Below are 20389 nucleotides of genomic sequence, written 5' to 3'. Positions count from 1 at the left end.
AGAGAGAGAGACAGAGAGAGAGAGAGAGAGAGAGAGAGAGAGAGAGAGAGAGAGAGAGAACATGAGAACATGTTTACCAGCTAACTAGGATCCAGAGAACGAGCTTCAAAACCAAAAATGGACTTACAGGCTCAGTGCTGGCCCAGGAAGGTGCTGAGACACAACGTGGGGCTGTAATTTTCCCTGATGGCCAGTTAGAGCCCTGGAGGGAGTGAAGTAGGATGAGATTGAACAGATTAACACTTCATGCTCTGTTTGATGAGAAGACATGAGATAGAAGTATGAGGGCAAATGAAGAATGTTCATATAGATATTATTGGGGCTTTCAGCTAGATTTATGATAAAAATCAAGGGCAAAGAGCCCAGAAGGATGATTTGAAATATTGTGAGTTTTGTCAGAAAGGAAGCTACAGTAACACTGTGGAGTGCAAACATACATCTTTGATTGCTCAGAATGGACAGGAGTATAGAAAAGATGTCCTGAGAGAGTCACTGGAAGAAGCAAAACTCCACCCAAGGCAGGCTCAACACTGCAAAAGTGAAAGACTGCTTTGAGGAGAAAGCTGGAGAGTGCCCAGTTCCATAACAGCGGCAGCCAAACTACATTGCAGAGTGGTGGTGGAGGCAGCGCCAGGTTTCAGAATGGCAATGGCATAGAGAATCTCTCCTCAGAATCAGGTTCAGGATGTTTAGCTATCCAAGTGCTGGACTCCTACATCCATGAGAGAACAAGTTCTGGCTATGCGCCAGCTGGTAGTGGACCTTTTCACCATCCACCTGCTGCTGGTTTTAGGTGCATGCAGAAAGCAAGAGTTCTGAGGTTAAGAATGCTTCTGCTAAGATTTCAGGAGAAGGCCTTCAAGGTCAGGTAGCTCTGAAGTTAAAATGAAAGGTGTGGTGGGAAACCCAGATGGTTACCAAAACCTGGGAGGTGGTTTGCCTAAGGAAAGCTCTAAGAAGGGAGAAAATCAGGTATAAGTGACCAGCCATGGGAGTTACAAACTCAAGAAGTGTCACAGAAGTGGAGCCACATGGAGCTCACAGTTTGCCACAGATTGCCTCAGATGTCCCACGTGCACCTACAGGACTTATGCTTGACTTGATGGATTTGACCATTACTTTGTATTCCCTTTGGTACCTTTTGGAATATTTGGCAAAATTTACCTAGTGCCATTGGATGTTTGAAGTGTTTAACTTTTCATTTGAACAGGGGCTCATATCTAAGACTGCCTTAAATCTTAGAGGACACTTGGGCCTTGGACTGCTCAGCAGTGCTGAAACACTTAGGACATTGGCAACTGTTAATCATGGACTAAAATGCCTTTTGCATAATGGGATGTCCATGAATCTTTAGGGGTCAGAGGTGCAATGTTATGGTTTGTGCCTAGATGAACCCTCAAAGCCTCATGCAGACATTGAGTAGACTTTTACAGTTTATGACAGAGTCATAGTCCAATGCTGGGATTATGGGTGTGAGTGCCACACTCAACTTTGGTTGAGTAGATGGCATACAGTATAATGGAGGGAAATAGGCTTGTTTCCTGTACTTTTTCTTTTTTGTTCTTTCAGATTTTACAGTTTTATGCTGCCATGAACTGTTGTGTTCTAACATGCACCACTCTGCTTTGGAGACAGTTTGGCATGCATTCAAACTTCCACAATCTCTGAACTGGATAAACATTTCCCTCTTAAGGGATTTTAGGAAATTTGTCCCAGGAATGAGAGAAAAGTTTCTAAAATAGTTAGCACCCTCATTAGATCTAAGATTAACAAATGGGCCCTGACCTTATCAGACCCAAAAGCTACAACTCTTGTTGTATAGGTCCTGCTTTACCTTGGTCTTAACCATCCAACAGAAAAGTATAAAAATGAAATATAAGAAGTAAAGCCATGCTGTTATGTTGAGCTGTTGGGGACTCAGGTCAACAATTTCTGACATTGCCAGTCAAGCGGAAGACCCGATACTATTATGGACTACTGGACTCTTTTAGAATATTTTGCTGGGTTTACACACCTATAATATTCAAATAATGGAACTTAACAAAAGAAGGGGGGGATACAGATGAATGTCCATTTTGTATCTGTGTATTCAAAGTGGTTAGGATAGATATATAGTTACATTTCTTAATGAATAGAGAGATTTGTTCTAATGGTGTTTGTAAATAGGATATCATGTCCGCATCTTGTACAGCAATTAACTACTACGAAGAATGTATGCAATGTGTTAATTATTGAAACTGTCCTACCAATTTGATTTGAAACTGTCTCACTGCTATTTGTTTCTCAATAAAATTATGAAAAAAATGGGTCGTGAGACGACAGCAACAAAAAATCATTCGCAGCTGTACCCAAGCGTCATTCCCATCAGACACCCTCATTTTCTGACTTTATGGCATGCACTTTTCCCCTCATTCTCTCTCTTTCTCTGTCTCCCTCCCTGCCTACCTCTCTTATTTGGTAGTACCCAGTATTGAATTCAGAACTTTTACACAGTGCTAGATATTTTCAAAGTTTTGTTTTGAGACAGAATCTTGATAAGGTGCCACACTGCCTATGTTGGCCTTAACCATGTGATCATATTGCCTCCAGCCTCTGGCATGCTGGATTTCGGGCATGTGCCAACTCATCTGAGTGCCTTTCTAAAAATTAAAAACTTTGAAATGTTAGCAGTACAAGATTGGGAAAGGACACATCAAATAATGCAGCGTGATAAAAAGGGATTACAAATTCATCTTTTGGACATGTTAAGAAATGAGCCTGTAGATGTCTTAGTATGTTCATTATTTGCATACAAAAATGCTACTAATTTTTTCCTGTTAGCTTTGTATCCTAATATATTACTGAATTTGGTGATAAAATGTACAAAACTCTTGGGGGTTTTTGTTTTTTTTGTTTTTTTTTTTTTTGTATTTTAGGGAAGGGTCTACAGTGTGTTCAGGGTCTCACTACTAGATCAGACTCGTAGTGATCTGCCTGTTTACAGCCTCCTGAGAGCTGGGATTATAGGCACATGCCACCACACCGTCTCCATTGCTGTCTCAGCACACCCCAGAGGCAAGGCTGGCATGGCAGATCCCTGAATTGAACCCCGGTGGCCCCTGTACTCATTTGCATGTGCTTTAATCCACTGAGCTATTTGGCCAGCCCCTCTTGGCAGAATTTTTAAGGTCTTCTATGTGCAGTATCATGTCATCTGCAAAGAATGATAATTTCATTTCTTCTCTTCAAGTCTTTAATTTATTTGTCTCTCTTGTCTAATTATTGTGGCTGTTCCCATAACTATAATGAATAACAATGGAGACAGTGTACATCTTTTCATTGTCCTTGATTTTAAAGTGAAGGCCTTCAATTTTGGCCCATTTAATATGATGTTGGTTGTTGGCTTCTCATAGATGATTTCATCAGGTGGAGATATCGACCATGTATTCTGATTCTCGTATGCATTACATGCATTTCTCCTCTGATCTTTATAGTTTCCTTCCTTCTTTGTGCTTTGCGCTTGCTATGTTGCTCTTTTTCTGGGAGCTTGATATACAGCATAAGATCATTTTCTTGGGCTTCTTTTGTTATCACAATGTGTGAAATTAGTGATATAAATTTTCCTCATAAGACAGCTTTCATTGTATCCCAAGAGTTTTGTTAAGATTTTTCTCCATTTTCATTTAATTGTAAATATTTTTAGTTCCTTCTTTAATTACATCTGTTATCCCCTGGTTGTTTAGGAGGTTTTTTTGTTAAATTTTCATTTCTTTTTGGTGTTTTTGTAGTTTAGTTTGTCAATAATTTTGAATTTCCTTGCACTGTGGTCAGATAGTATGCCTGGGATAGTTTCAATTTCTTTGCATTTACTTAAGAGCATTCTCTATGTTAGTTTATGTTCTATTTTGGAACACACTCAATGTGCTTCTGAAAAGAAGGTGTATTCTTTTGTTGCTGGATGAAACACTCTGTAAGTTCTACCAAGTAGATTTCTTCACAAGTTTGGTTTGGTTTGCTATTTTTTTCTGATTTATCATATAGTTGATCTATCTCTTTGTGACAGTGGAGTGTTAATGTCCCACATTAAATTTGTATTTTTGATTTCTGTATTTAGGACAGGGACTACAGTGTCTCCAGGGTCTCATTATGTAGATAGGAGTAGTAGTGATTTTCCTGTTTTCAGAAATGTGAAAGATATAAGATGTAGATACAGTGAATTTTAGAAAAAATGTTTTGGAAATGAATTCCTAACATGAGATGAATAATAGATTGCACATTGTAAAAGCATTATTTACAAACTTAATAATAAAAATTAACTTAAACAATAAAAATTGTCTAAAATAAACATGAAGAAGAAGAGTTTACAAATCAGTCATTTAATAGTTTTTTCCTCACAAGCCACCATGTCCAGTCTCAATTGCTCTCTCAGCACACCCCGGGGACGAAGCTGGCATTGCAAGCCAGGGATGGGATCGAACCCCAGACCCTTGTGCCTGATTGCAAGCACTTTAATCTGCTGAGCTATTTGAGAGGCCCAAAATTTCTCATGATAGTAAAGAATTGCTAATAATAAAACATAACCAAAATAGTAGAATGGCAAATATACGACCAGCACTTCTAACAGTTTGGTAATAGGATATCACATAAAGTTCTAGTATGTGGTGGATGTGGACAGTATCCATGATGCTTTGATGCTTACTGGTGGCAAGGTGCCAATTGTGGAACTGAGCTACTGCTATTCCCTTGATATCCACCGAGTAGACCTGGACAGAATCATGGCTCATAGGGTGCAGGAGAAGTCCATTTGTAGAGTATGCTAATGGAAATATTTTGCTGCTGTATACAAAGAATAATTGAAAGACTACTGTTGCATACCTCTTTTACTCCCCCGTTTAATTGTTTGCCCCATTTGGTGGGTTCTTTCCATTCTCATTCATAAAATGTGGTCATTTTCATTCCTTTGTAGAATATCTTTTAGTAGTCTGTATGCTTGGCTTTGTTGTCATGAAATTCTTTAGTTGTTCTTTGTCATGGAAGTATTCACTTCTCCATTAAACTTGAAAGAGAGTTTTGCAGAGTTTATCAGTCTGGGATGAAATTTGTTTTCCTGCAAGAGTTGAAGTACTTTGCTTTATGCTCTTCTTAATTTAATGGTTTGTGAAGAGTAATCTGCTGTTATTCTGATGGGTTTTCCTTTAAATGTGATATGTTTCTTTTCTCTACCATCTTTTAGTGTACTATTCCTATGCTGAATTTCTGGGATCTTGACTATTATATGTCTCGGTGTATTTTTAATTAGGTTGATGTTATTTGGAGTTCTGTATGCTTCAGTTACTGAATGTCAGATTGTTTCCCCATATTTGGGAAGTTTTCTGCTATTGCTTTTGCCCATATTCTTTTTATTTCACTTATATAGACTCCTCCTTTTTCATTGATGCCAATTAGTCTTATGTTACTCATATTTGCATCATCTTGCAGATGTTGATTTATTTTTTCCTGCATCGTAGTCATTTTTAAGAGATCTTTTCTTATCTTTTCACTAGCTTCACTGGTGTCTTGAAGGTCTGAAAGTCTATTTTCACTTTCATTCACATGATTTTGCCCAGTTGTGATTGAGGTTTTAATTTCCTGTATATCACTTTGAATCTGCTTCAAGCATTGTATTTCTTTCCTATATTGCTCATTCAAGGATTCCAGCATTGTTATATTCCCCTTCTTTAAAAAAATCAGTGTCTTCTTTCGAAACAGTTCATACTTCTTTCATTACAGTTATCATTTCTTTTTTTTTACTTTGGCTATTATTTTTGATCTGATTTCCTCTATATCTTTCTGCAGTTGTTTCTTTACTTCAGATGCTATTGTATCATAAATTTCAGGTGTGTCATATCTAATTTCTTCAATGTTAGTGTCTCCTGCATTTGTTCTGGTTGGGCTTGGGGCCTCAGAATGCATTTTTTCTCCTTCTCTTTGTCGTTTTCTATAGTACTGTCTTCTGACCTTTGGTGTAGAGCTTTCATAGAATTGTTACCTTAGCACCACGTGCAGATGTACCAAGTTCAAACTCATTCAGGTCAATGGGGCTTTGTTCTGACTGCTGTGCTCCACTTCTTCCTACTGCAGCCCTGGAAATAAACCTGCTCTGCCCCTCTGGCAAGATATTCTCTCCTGAATCAGCTGGGTAGGGCTTTCTTCTAGCCTCTCTGCAGGGAGAAGCTGTTACAGGGTTCCACACTGGGCCTGACTGATGGAGGAAGTTCCACACACATGCCGAGCTGAGCACTGGCTGGAGTGAGGATCTTGCAGTCACTGGGCCACTCCCCTCACAAGTCTGCCTGGAGTTGACTGGAATGAGGATCAAGAGGGCCCTGCACAGTCCCATTCAGATGCTGGGCCTGGCTGCTGGCTGGAATGAGGGTCCGATGGGCCCTGTGTGGTCCCACGGTAGGCCTGGGTGCTGGCTGGCGTCTGTTGTGGTTTTTTTTTGTATTTTTAGGGAAAGGTCCACAGTGAATTCAGGGTCTCACTACTAGATTGGACTCATATTGATCCACCTGTTTACATCCTCCCAAGAGCTGGGATTGCAGGTGCACACCACTAGACTCAGTCTCAATTGTTATCTCAGCATGCCCCATGGGCAGCGCTGGCACAGCAGGCCTGGGCATTGAATCCATGGCCCCTGCACCTGCTTTCAGGTTTTTCAATCTACTGGATTATTTGGATAGCTCTGAGCCTTTTCTTTATGTTTTATTTCTTTATTTAATTTTTTGGTGGAACCAGGGATTGAAATCAGGCCCTTATGCTCACCAGAGAAGCGCTAATTCCACTGAGCCATCTCCTCAGCCCCTTTTTATTTTTATTTTTGAAAAATACAAAGTTGTGATAGAAAAGTATCATTAGAAATGATGGGGGCCGGGGAGATGGCTCAGTGGAATAAGCACTTCCCTGGCAAGCACAGGGGCCTGAGTTCAGTTCCCGGTTCTACAAAAAAAAAAAAAAAAGATGTAAAATTTTACTGAAGGTAGGAATTAAACCATGGTTGTTTTATTATATGATGCTAATTTCATATTTGTTTTTTAGATTACCAGACAAAAATGATAAGATTCATTTAAAGAAAAAGAAAAACAATACCAAAGAAGTTGTAAGAAATTCAGTAGAGGAAATAAAATCAGAGCAAAAAATAATTTAAGCGTTAATTGTCCCTTCAAAATGACCAGTAGTAATTGATAGTACAATTATCCAAACTCTTCTGGATATATGCATCAATATCATTTTTCCCTTCTGTCATTTATCCTTTCCTCTTCTCAGATTTTCCTTCTCATTGAACAATTTCTTTGCCTTTTGCAGTACGTGTTATAACTTATAGATTTTAATTACACATTTAGGTTGTTACACTCGCGAGGTAATAGGTTGTTTTCACATATGGATCCAATTTATTTCACTTACCAATATGATTTCTAGCTAGCTGCATCCACTCATCTACAGAAGCCTCGGTTTTCTCTGCTCATAGCTGAATAATACTCCATTGTGTAAAAATACCATATCTTTTTTTATCCATTCCTCAGATCTTGGGCATTAGGGTTCTTTCTGAGACTTGATTGACAAACTGCGTTGTTGTAAACATGAGTGCATAGCCATCACTATGTGATAATCAGCTCAGTGCTTTTGGAAACATACCAAGGATGGGAACAGCTGGGTTGAACGGCTGGAATCCGTGCATTTGGAGGAATCTCCACACTGTTTTCCATCATGTTTGTTTTAGCTTGCACTCCTACAAGCTAAAAATAGTGGAGAAGCATTGCTTTGTCCCCACAACCTCTCCAGCACTTGTTATTGGCTGACTTTATGATGGCTATTTTTACTTGCACAAGAAGGTATCTCGGTGCTGTTTTAATTTCTGTCTCATGAATAACTAGTGAAACGCTATTGAATTTTTGAGCATTGACATAGCATCCTGCTATGCTATTGTGTTCTGTTATCAAATCTACAGTCTCATAGTGGAGCGTTTGGATCTTCTACGTACGTTACCATGTGATCTGCAAATAATGATAATTTCACTTCTTCCTTTCCAATACTTATTCCTTTTCCTTCTTTTCCTTGTGTAATTGCCCTGGCTAATATTTATAGAACTATATTTAAAAAATAAATTTCAAACCATTTCTTGCAGCACACAGTGTTGTCACCCAATGAGTTATTAATATTGTCAGATGTATACATGTAAAGAGGGAGGAAGACAGAATTTAAGAAGGAAAAGTAAGAGAAATTAAGAAGACAAAAAATGCCAATTGTAAAAAGGAGACACAACAAATTAAACATTAACTGCTTCTTTACAGAGAGCAGCTACAATGCACATTAGAGTTGCCCAAACCATCCTGCTCCATACATCGATAAATATTTTGCCCCCGCTCCGTCTCCTGTCCTTCTCATCAACTCAGTAACTCTTTCTTTTTCAATAAGTTATTCCACTTTCCTTGCATCTATTGTACCCTTCGGATTCCATTTTCCTCTTTCAGGTCCTCATACTAAGGAGAAAATATGATGTTTGTATATGCCAGTCTTATTTACTTCACTTATGACTATGCTCTCTACTTGCACCCCTTTACCACAAATGTCTCAAATTTATCCTGTTTTATAGCTGAATAAGAATCTGCTGTGTAAAATGTTCACATATTATTTATCTATTCTGCAGTTGATGGGTATATGGTTTGTTTTAGGATTTAGATACAACAAATTGGACCACTATAAACATGAGTGCACATATAACGCTGTGCTATGAGGTTTTCAGTTCTTGTGGAAAAATACTGGGAGGGTCAATAGCTTGATTAAATGGCTTTTGAAGAATTCTAACTTTTGGAAAATGTACACACTGATTTCAGAACTAAAAATGAACATCCAAAATGAATATACAGTCCTCAGAGGAAGAAATACAAATAGCAAGTAATTATATGAAAAAATGTTCAACATCATTGGTCATTCTAGTAAAGCAAATTAAAACAACATGGAGATTCCATCTCACCCAAGAAAGAATGGCTAACATCCAGAAGTCAGCCAATAATAAATGCTGGACAGGCTGAGGAGAAAAGAACTCCCTTCTTTACTGTTGGTGGGAGTTCAGACTGGTACAACCACTATCAAAAGCTGATTCCTATAAGTGTATCTGAAATAATTCTTTTGAATTAGTCCTGATTTACATTCTTGTTTCTTTGTTTGAAAATGGAAGAGATTTTTTTTTCTCTTCTCCTCTCCATCTTTACCATGTAAAGAAACCACACCACGTTTCTAAGTCTGTTATGTCCACCCAAACAGACAAATGTTGATCACATTCACAAGACACTGGAGGCTATGAGTGTCTTTGCCTGAACTGAGAGCTCTGTGCCTACTCTGTTGTCTGGCAATATCCTCAGGATTGCATAATAATGGCTCCAACACTGAAGTGTGTAGAAGCAACACAAGGTATTAAGACAAACAAAGCAACCAATGAAATACAGAAAAACATCCATCATACTATAGAAACCTGGCCTAAAAATTTATATTAAAGTACTGCATAACTAGGCCCTAAAATGGAAGGGAGAGAGGAGGAAAGAAAAGTTGTATGACAGCCATGACCTCATGAACTCAAATAAGGAAGATCGCACCATCTTAACATGACAAAATTCCCATGAAGAAGACTGTCAAACTCGGCGGGAACACTGGACAGTCGCTCATGCTCCTGTGTTCCCTTATACGGAAGTTCAGTCCAGGGCCACAGGTGCACTTAATACACATTCTGTGATTGGGAGTAACCATGAATCAGGAAGAGAGCGATTGAACACATTCTGGAAAACACAAAAACGTGATGAAGTATGCCGGAAGAAGGAAGATGGGAGGGGAAAGATGAAGGCAGAAGGAACACACAACAAGGTAGGTCAGAAATTAAATATCAGAATCCTGGAAAATGGGGCTACTGGATTCTAGGTAGAGTTTTCTAACGTAGAAAGTACAAATAAGTCGTCTTTCATGATAAGACCATATTTAAAGTCAATCACTTACACATTATATAGAGAAAGATAAGGGAATTTAAGCCAAGAAGGGAGAGGGAAAGCTCCAAATCACAAATTAAAATCCAAAATCCATAGATGTAGATTTATAGGTAAGCTTTTATATAGAGGACACTGAGTTGAAAACCCACCAGCATAAAGCAAATAAACTAAAGAAACTGCAGAACAGAATATGAGCAGCAGTATTTTGTGTAAAATAATTGAAATGACACAGGCTTCTGAGAACATTTATCAGAGCAGAATTCTTATGAGGACTTAGGAAACAAACAAGGCCCAGGGGACTTTGGGCCTTGATGCTCAAAAATTTGCAAGGAAAGTGAGTAGAAGCAGAATGGCTACACAGAGAGGGACACATCTTTAGCACCAGCAGGGCCAGGATGCCCTGTGCTGGACTCCCTGCGCAGCGCTCCTCACTGAGTCCTGGCTCCTGGGGGTTGGAGCCTGCCTCGTGCTCTCCAAGGTCACTGCCCTTGAGCAGGACCTGTGAGGACCCATTCTTAGAGTGACAAGGGGCAGAGCTGTTTCTTCGGGGCTGAGTGTGACTAGATCCTTCTATTCTCCTTGTAGAAACCTACTGTGCTTAGATCATACACAGTCTCAGTTCAGTAGTAGTCCAGATGATAACTGCCCAGGGATAAGCTGTTCCATTTGGAATACAATTGGTGATTATTTGCATTGTCCCACCTGTAAGATGTCATTTGCCCACAAATCCCGCTAAAGCAGCAAGGATCAAACAATTCCCACAGATATAAACTTTTGGAAACATATTGTGAATTTCCTTATTTCATGGATTTCAATCACGTTTGATAAAATGAGGACTGTTGAAAAGTGGCTATTTAAATATATATCAATACAAATATATATTAATACAAATGATTTAAGGTAATTACCATTCATTGGAGAGAAGGGAAAAGAGACTAGGAGGGAAAGAAGAGGAGGTGCTGCTGTCATGGCGAAACTGTGGCAGATGTGGGAGGAACGGGGTTTGCACAATGCATGGTACATTCTGCTTTGAAAGAGACATCAGCTCTTTCCACATGAAAGTCTTTGAAGGTTCTCACATGAAAACAGCCACAAAATACTTTCCTCTGCCTGACCTGTGGCCCAGATCTTCTTGAGAATTTTTGCATCTATATTCATTAGACAGATTAGAGTGTAGTTCTTTTTTCACTGGACACTTTTTTTGGTTGGGGATAATGGTAACTGTATTTTTCCCATTCAATTTCAATAAAGAGGTTGAGGGCCAGGGATAGAGTTCAGCTCTACAGCACCCACCTGGCAGATGCAACATGCTGAATTCCATTCCTAGTACCAAAAACAGTTTCAGGATTATTGGTATTAGTTCTTTACTGAAATTCTTGCAGAAAGGAGTGGTGAATCACGTCGTTTTCTTAATTGGTAGTTATTTTTTTATTACTGCTTCAACTTCATTTCCTGTTATTGGATTATTTGTTATTTCCAACACTTAGTCCAGCTTTGATAATTCACAGTTATCTAGAAACATTTCTTCTGTTTTTGAATTTTTCTAATTTTGTGCCAAATATATTTGTGAAGTATTTGCCAATACTTTTCTGAACATTGATGTTCTTGTGATTTCACCTTTCTCACTTTTAATTGCGTTTGTCTGTGTCTTGCCTTTTCTTTTTGCTAAGATTTTTTTTAATGTTTTTTTGTTCTCCTAGATTGTTCATTTGTTCAAAGATCAGCTCTTTGATCCATTGGTTGTCTATATTGTTTTTCAGTCTTCACTTACCAGAACAGAAAGTTTTGTGAATGCTCTCAATGTGGAAAATGTGAGCCTATAGCTTCCTATCTTGATCTTTGAGCAGTTGGTTCCCAAATACTGTGCAAAGCATTGGGCCCAATGCAGACCATTTTATCAAATAACCAAAATTGAAACCTCTTAGGCAATTAATTTGCATCATTGCACATGCAATTAACCAAGTAACGTATAGAAATGGGCTTGGAATTTACTGTGCTTAGGAAGAGGTAGCCCACGGGGCCCGAATATCAATAAACTTCGGTGAGTTGATAGTGACTGGGGGTTGTGGTCATTATTTGCCAACTTGCTTTCCAGCTTGTGCTTTTCACCTGGAGCCAGATGTCAGATGCAGAACCCAAGGGACAGCAATGGTGCAATATTCCACCAGGTGCAGAGAAGAGGCTCAACTGAAGGAAGTTAAAGACATTGGAGAAATGACCTGAGCCCTTAAGAATAACACACACACACACACACACACACACACACACACACACACACACGTGTGCACCCCCTGCACAATCACACACACTCACTTGCTATATATGTTCAGACTGATGCTTTGGAGTCAGTTCTGAAATGTTCGTGTTGACTGTTGTCTTCCTGCTTCTGCACACCCCCCTCGGGCTTTGTACCTTGGCCGATGAAGACTGCTTTCTCAGAATGAGCAGCACTGTGCAGAAGGAAGGGGACGTGATGATTGCAGGGATTTTCTCCCTTTTAACTTATTTCTATTTGTCTGACAGCACTGACATAAAGCCTAGCAAGGAATCCGTAGTCTTACAGTAAGTGCTCTTTTAAAAATTTATTACTTTGTTTGATTAGCAGGATGGATATTGTCTCTTGTATTCACAGAATTCATTTTTAATAAGTTAGTCTCTACCTGTTCTTTTTAACCTTTGCAAAGAGGAAAATTGTAGGACTTCATGAAAGCATTTTCAGCTTCTGCTTTTCATGGTTCAAGCTGAGGCAGAACAATCCCCACCTGAGTGCTCTTCCTCAGCTATCACAGCATGACACTAAGGGGTGTCCGTTACCCTTACAGATCAAGCTAGAGTGGACTCCAGAGCTCACAGACCGCTGTGAGATACCTCTTTCGAAGAAATCAGTGTTTTCTTATGCTTTTCCTTTTTTATTTAAAATTCCTGACAGCTCTATAGGTGGGCAATTCTGATATTTCATCTGCTAGAGCACGCTTCTAACTGTAGATATGCAATTACATTTTGTATTAATCTATAAATCTGGTTTATGCCCAATGTTCTCAGGCCTGAAGGTTTAATCCAAACCCCTGAGATTTTCAGTATCAAATTTTGTTGTTTTTCATTCAAATGTGCATATTTTGTTTCAGGTATTATACAATCAGTGTTGTAGCCAAAAGCATAACTCATAATACTTGGAGAATTCTTAAATATGACTTATACTTCTATCATGAAATGCACTGGGATTGCTATTGTTTGTTTATGTCTTTTATTCTATGTTAGAACCACAAATCTTACAGACAGTACCTGGTCTTCCTTGGGAAAGGAAATATCAATTAGGTACTGAAGCATCTTTGAAATCTGTATTAATGTCTTGTGATTTAGCATTTCTAGATATTTGCTTTTATTATGAATTCTGAATTCACTTCCTGTGTTTTCATAAGTTTTGAGCAAACACTTGACTTCACGTGATCTCTATGACTCAGCCCCCTCTGTATCTGGGATTACAGACATGTAGTCAAATAACATGCTTTTCTTTTTATGAATGCTCAAAAATGTTAGCAAGTCTGCTCATGGGTTAAATGTAAAGTATTTATTTTATGGCTGCTGATGACTATTATTTTTTAGGAACTGGGGTTCGACAGGGAAGTTGTGGTCACTGAACCAAGTATGTCTGGTCTTTGTCTTCTGAAAGCGGTTAATGAAACAAAAATATTCATGGCACTTGTTGAATGGAATCTAAGTTATTCATCTAATCAGGACCTAACATTTTGTTATAGTACACCCTACAATGTTATATTTCAGATGGTTGTAAGTTGAGTAGACTCTCAGGAAAACATAGACTCATGGAGTCCATACTCAGAGAGCAAGGTAGAGGGCATTGAATGGTGTTGCAGCACCACTGGATAGGGTCATAAGCCACACAATGAGAGGATGAGGACAGCAACACATGCTGTCCAGGTTTTTTACCAATTGCTACAGCTCAGTGAGATTCAGAGGTAGATTTATGAGGCATAAATAAGTAAGCGCATGCCCAATACAAATCTGTTCTGTCTCAAAGTGTGAAGAGCCCTGTCTTCTAGGCTGTGGAGTACTTATGTGTTCCTGAGGTATTCTCTGGAGGAGTCTCTGAAATGTGACTCTCAGTGAATTTGATGAAAAGTCGGTCTAGATGTGTGCAGTATGATCTTCTAACAACTTTCCAAATTCGTTCTTATATGTGGACATCAGAAGGCAATGCAAAGCCCCAAAAGAATTGGCACTCAATTCTCCAGAAATAGAGAGGATGCTTGTTGGAAAGGAATCACAAGCAATGGACGGTCACCCAGGTCCAAACAAAGCTGTACACATGCAATATGTATCTATTCACAGAGAAGACACTTCCCCTCTGCCTCCCATCTTCAGTCCTGGTTCAGACCTTAAAAGCGTCTCTAAGATGTTTCCCAGAGGAAATGGCTCTGCAGCTTACTCAGGCACACTCAGAAATGTTCTTCACTGATTTTTCAGGCAGTTCTCACGGGGAGTCAAGACTCCAATCCACTGCGACAGTCGCCCTGAGAGTAACTTATTAGAGACACATACATATCTAAAGTCCATAGTTTAATACACGTTTAGGGTTGGGGACGTAACTCAGTTGTAGATGATTTAGCAGAGTGAGTCCCTGAGCTGACGCTGCAGCAATGCCGGGGAAAACGCCGTGGCGAGACTGCATGTCCTCCACACTGGCGAAAGGAGCACTAAGATAAACTGAGCATTAACTAGGCTGCTAACAAAACCTAAACACAGAGATAAACAAAAGTAACACAGGAGAACCCAAGTGGTGTTATAGAAGTAATCAAATACCAGGTAAAAAATGCAACAATTTGTCACTGCTCGTATGCTAGGAAAAGTGTAGAGTAGCCCTACCAGCACCAAGACCTGCTACATCAGCAGACAACTTCTGCACAGACTGCAGCAGGGTGGTTTTAGTAAGTGTATGCTACTTATTATGTGTTCTATTTTATTATGATAATATTTTATGCTTTATTTCTATCATGTTCGATTGATTCTCAGAAGGTGTGCACAACTACGTCCTTTGCATTTAGCAAATCAAATGCTGTTGAGATCTGACAGGAGGTGGAGCTCAGGCAATGAGGTGTGCTGTGGGGAGCGGCTGGAAATGGAGATGAATATTTGCTTGTCTGGCTGCGCTCACCTCCTGCTGTGCAGATCACTTCCTAAGGGATACAAAAAAAATTAGGGGCCTCATATCCCTGTGTGGAGAATGGGGGCTATTTGAAATAGTATGCACTACTACAGATGTTATACTTTGTACTTAAAATATTATATATTTATTGTAAGAAATAATGACATGAGGAAGTTGTATAATACCATGTCTCTCAAATTGAAGAGGCTTCAGTACTGGGAATGCTTCCAGGAGCTCCCAAATATGCTCCGCTTTCTGCATTCCCTCTTCCTTGCAGGCTCTGTGTCCATCTGAGCTTCCTTGGTCTTGATGATTGAGTGAACACCTTCGATGGTACAGAGGCTGTCTTAAGGTCAGTGCCACCTCGTGCCATCCCATAATTATCACGTTTTATTTTTCTTCCTACCCTTCACACAGGGTACACAGGAATTAATACGTCTCCGTGTTGGTAATTGCAGATTTATGAGAACATAGCAGATATGATATGAAGCATTTAAGAATGCTGTAGAGGCCGGCCAGACAGCTCAGCTGATTAAGGCACCTGCTAAGACAGATGCAGAGACCAGGGTTGGATTCCCACCATGCTGTGCCGGCCCTGCCACGTGGGCACACTGAAGGCAATTGAGCTTGGGCATGGTGGTGTGTACATGTAATCCCTGTGCTTGGGGGGCCAAAAACAGGAAGATCACCAGAAGTCCGATCTGTGTAGAGAGACACTGGAGACTTTGTACTAAATACATAAAAATGAGAATGCTTCGGCACATGCAATTTCAAAATTTATTGCCATTAAAACTTTTTAAAAGTCACTTTCAGTTTAATTATCATTTCCATTGTATACACTTTTCTTTGTAAACAAAAATGTTTTTACATGGTTCCGGAGGTTTGTAAAGTAGTTTAAGAGCCCATGTGATTTTATTTATAAGAAATAGAAAATTTAAGACTTTTTAAGACCCAGGTGTTCCAAAACCAACTCCAGTTTCTTAGCTGTTTACAAATAGATTATTGCCTTTATTTATTTTACTCCCTGCAAATTTAACACATAAATGGTTGATTATAAATGCTACATACTTTTAACAGTTATAGGTGTCAATATTATATGAGTCTCTTTTATGGATTGCAGACCTGTCAATGCATGTTTTGCAGGCAAAAGAACAAAACTATATCCTTGTGGTTACTTGTGAAGATATTGCTATCATTCATAAGAAATCTGTCTTTATTATGTCCAAAAATCAATTCTTCATGAAATGACATTGAGGGATAGATCTTGGCATGCAAATGTGGGGAAAAGAAGAATGCATTTCGTTCCTACAAGCCTTATACCTGACTTGAAAAAGTTAATGGTTAGATTTTTATAAATTATGTGCTTTGTATGCAGGCTTATGCCCAACATTTACCAGAATGTTCTAGCCTTCATTTTTGCCATTGAAGAGATCAATGGAAATCCTCACCTTTTACCCAACATATCTCTGGGATACGAATTCCATAACTTCAAGCCTAATCACTGGAGGATGCTGGAGAGCTCCCTCACCTTGCTCACAGGACAGGATGAAATCCCCAATTACACCTGTGTGAGGGCAAACAAGCCCATAGCTGTACTGACAGAGACATCATGGGCTATGGCTGTTCACATTGGAAGCCTCCTGGGACTCTACAAATTTCCACAGGTGAGTTGGGTGGGATGGGAAAAAATGAAACCTCACCTTCTTGTGGCATTTTCCATGCCTGAAGAGGGTAAAGGGACAACACTGGGTCTGTGAACTTGAGAAAGTAAATGTTCTCATGGGAAATCCCTGGACATCAGTGGGTGACTCATTCATTCCTCCTGTACAGCAGAGAGGAAGAAGAAGTAACACAGAAAACCTTTCTGGAAATATAGGTCACATCAGTTACCTTCTGTCACTCATTTAGTGAGTAAGATTATAATAATGATTGCATGAAAGCATATTTGCTCATATTTACAGATTTTTCTTAATATCTTTTGAATTTAAGACTACTTTTCTTGCAAATCTCTGTGTGTACAGCTTTAATTTTTTTTTAGCTTATCTTTGGCAGCTTTGACCCTATGCTGAGTGAAAACCCACAGTTCTCTCTCTATCAGATGGCCCCAAAGGACACATCTCTGGCTCTTGGCATAGTCTCCCTGATGCTTTACTTCAGCTGGACCTGGGTGGGGCTGGTCATCACAGAAGGTCAGAAAGGTCATCTGTTTCTATCAGAGGTGAAAGCGGAGATGAACAGGAATGAAATCTGCGTGGCCTTCGTGCAAATGATCTCAAGTGCTGTTCTGTCAGTTGTCACTCACACACAGCAACGTGACTTCCTGCACAGGGAGACATCACTAGTAAGTGTAGTGATCATTTACTATGACACCGAGAGTTTCAGTGACATCAACTACCACATTGGGCGATATGTAATGACATGCACTGTCTGGGTCACAAACTCACAGTGGCATGCCGACATGGCTGGGAGGAATTTTCTACTTGAACCATTCCGTGGCACTCTCATTTTTTCAAGGCATCATGGGGAGGTCTGTGGTTTCCAGAATTTTATTCAGGCAGTTAACCCTTCCACATATCCAGATGACAATTTCCTCACTCTGTTTTGGTATGAGCATTTTCAGTGCTCGGTCTCTGATTTTGACTGTAGATTGGAGAACTGTATACCTAACGCCTCTCTGGCATGGCTGCCTGTGAACCGTTTTGACAGGACCATGAGTGATGATAGTTATGACACGTACAATGCTGTGTATGCTGTGGCCCATGCCCTCCATGAGGTGCTTCTTCAGCGAGGACAAAGACAATCAGTGGGAAATTGTGAAGGGATACTGTTTTCTGATAGGCAGGTAATGCTTTTTTCTGTTGTGTGCTATGTAGTATGTCTTAAGGGGTTCAATAAGTGATAAAAGTAAATGCTTACAATGCTTTCTGTAGAAATGCCCTGGAAATTGTGTATGCATTTTATTGCCAATGAGCTCAATCTAAGCTGGGTAGAAGGCCTCACTAACGTGGGATCCAGGGCTGGGAACATAGCTCACTTCTCTAAACACCTGCTTGGCAAGTGCAAGGACCACAGTTTGATCCCCAGTGCTGCATCCCACACCAGCCCTGGATCTATGGGTGTGGCTTGCTGGCCACTGAAACCGGGCATGATGACACATACCTGTAATACCAGTGCCAGGGAGGCTGAGACAGGGTGATACCTGTGAGTACACGCTGTGTAGTGAGACAATGTACTGAATAAATAATTAAGGAAATAAATGATTTTAAAAAAAATTAAAAAGCTAAAATATCCATGCAAAGTTGGTCAAATATTGTAAGTACTAGCTGTTCCCTTCAAGAGCTAATAGAAATTAATGGTACAAATATCTTTGCTATTTATAATACATATACATGTGTGTAGGGGTTTTGCTTTTGTTTCATTTTTCCCCTTTCTCCTTTCTCCCAGTTGTTCATGCCTATATCTTGTAATCTGAGCAACTACTTTGAATATAACAACATGAAATATAAACACTGTTAGTTTTCCATCATCTTGTCTAGAAATTCTGTATCATTTTTACTATTCTTTTCACTCTCTTTAAATGAAGAAAAATAAAATACAAGGTCCACTATCAAGGGGACACTTATTCCTCATTCAGGTTGAATGATTTATTTTGCAAAGGGTCTTCCTGCTTACCTAAGAGTCTCATAGGAAAACTTATAGTTTAAGTTATGCAAAAACAACAGGAAAACCTGTAGTTCCTTCAGTAATTCAGTAGTGCTAAACACTACAGTGGATATATTGTGAGTTTCCTCACTGAGTTCTGGAGCCCCTGTCGTATGCCTCTGGGAACAATCAGGAAAAAAATAAGAATGGGGAACTTTGACTCCACACTTCAATTTTGCCTAAAATTCACGAACAACTTGAATTAATTAATTAATTAATTAATTTTTGTATTCTTTTTTTAGGGAAGGGTCTATGGGGTGTTCAGGGTCTCACTGCTGGATCAGACTCATAGTGATCCGCCTGGTTACAGTCTTCCAAAAGCTGGGATTACAGGTGTGTGCCACCATGACCAGTCTCAATTGTGGTCTCAGCAAACCCCGGGAGTGGGGCTGGCACTGCAGGTCTGGGGATTAAACCCCTGACCCCTGAGCATGCTTGCAGGTGCTTTAATCTGCTGAGCTATTTGGCTGGCAGTACGACTTGTCTTTCAACACAGTTGTTTAGTGTGGCTTTCTCTCCAAAATGATATTTAGAAACATTGTGATACTGTATTTTACTCCCCCATAGGTATTCATTTGTTCTATTTTAGTGGATTCAATGGATGGTGTTGTTCAATTTGCATTAGGTACTAGTGCTTAAAGACAATTGAAGCGGTCCCCCTTTCAGGTTTATGTATGAATACAGAGGCCATCTTCCTTATGGTGAAATTTGTCTGTTTTAGCTTCACTTCTATTTGAAGAATCTTCAGTTTAACAATCCTGCTGGAGATCCAGTGAACTTAGATGACAAAAGGAAACTGGATGCAGAGTATGACATTCTCAACTTTTGGAATTTTCCAGAAGGCCTTAGACTTAAGGTCAAAGTTGGATCATTCTCCTCACGTGTTCCACGTGATCAACAATTGTCTATATCTGAGGACTTGATAGAGTGGGCCACAGGACGTTCAGAGGTATGTTAGTCCTGGTCAAAGTGGACCTCACTAATTATGGATGCCATAGAGTATTGCAGGGTATGTGCCTTAATTTGACTCAGAAAGTCGCAAATTTCACAACACTCCTTCTAATTGCAGAATGTTTGTTGACCCACTTTCAGTTGAATGGAGCGTCATATTGATTTAGTCATATAATTAAATGTTCATATAACTTTGTCACTCAATACACATCAGTTTTTATATGTCGATATGTGCATATGAGAAATTAATTTATTTTTTATGTTTTACTTCTTTAATTAATTTTATTGAGAAACAAATAGCAATGAGACAATTTCAAAACTAATTAGTAGGACAGTTTCAATAATTAGTACATTGCATATTGTTGTTTTCATAGTGGTCATTCACAGTACAAGATGCAGATATGATATTCTTTAAAATGCTATTAGTACAAATTTTTCTTGTCATTCAATTAAGAGAGAGTACTTATGTATTGATCCTATTTTGTATATACACATAAAAATGGCCCTTTATTTATATCCCCTTTTTTGATTAGTTTTGTCAGAGATGGGTATTCCATTGCCATTTAAATATTGCATGTGC

At 39.2% G+C, this 20389-nt stretch overlaps 1 protein-coding gene across 1 annotated transcript in view; it reads left to right on the top strand.

Annotated features, from left to right (window-relative positions):
* LOC101588358 (vomeronasal type-2 receptor 116-like) overlaps positions 1-20389 on the top strand; it is a 116557-nt gene that overhangs the window by 91878 nt on the left and 4290 nt on the right. The window contains exons 7-9 of the mRNA XM_012513105.2: positions 16532-16820; positions 17195-17998; positions 19580-19807. Of these exons, the coding sequence (XP_012368559.2) occupies positions 16532-16820; positions 17195-17998; positions 19580-19807 (1321 nt within the window). The remainder of the gene's footprint in view (positions 1-16531; positions 16821-17194; positions 17999-19579; positions 19808-20389) is intronic.

Source organism: Octodon degus, unplaced genomic scaffold, assembly GCF_000260255.1.
Source record: "Octodon degus isolate 3935 unplaced genomic scaffold, OctDeg1.0 scaffold00322, whole genome shotgun sequence".
In the NCBI taxonomy this organism is placed as follows: domain Eukaryota; kingdom Metazoa; phylum Chordata; class Mammalia; order Rodentia; family Octodontidae; genus Octodon; species Octodon degus.
Note: the sequence above shows the minus strand (reverse complement) of the source record. Positions and strands in the feature narration are given on the sequence as shown.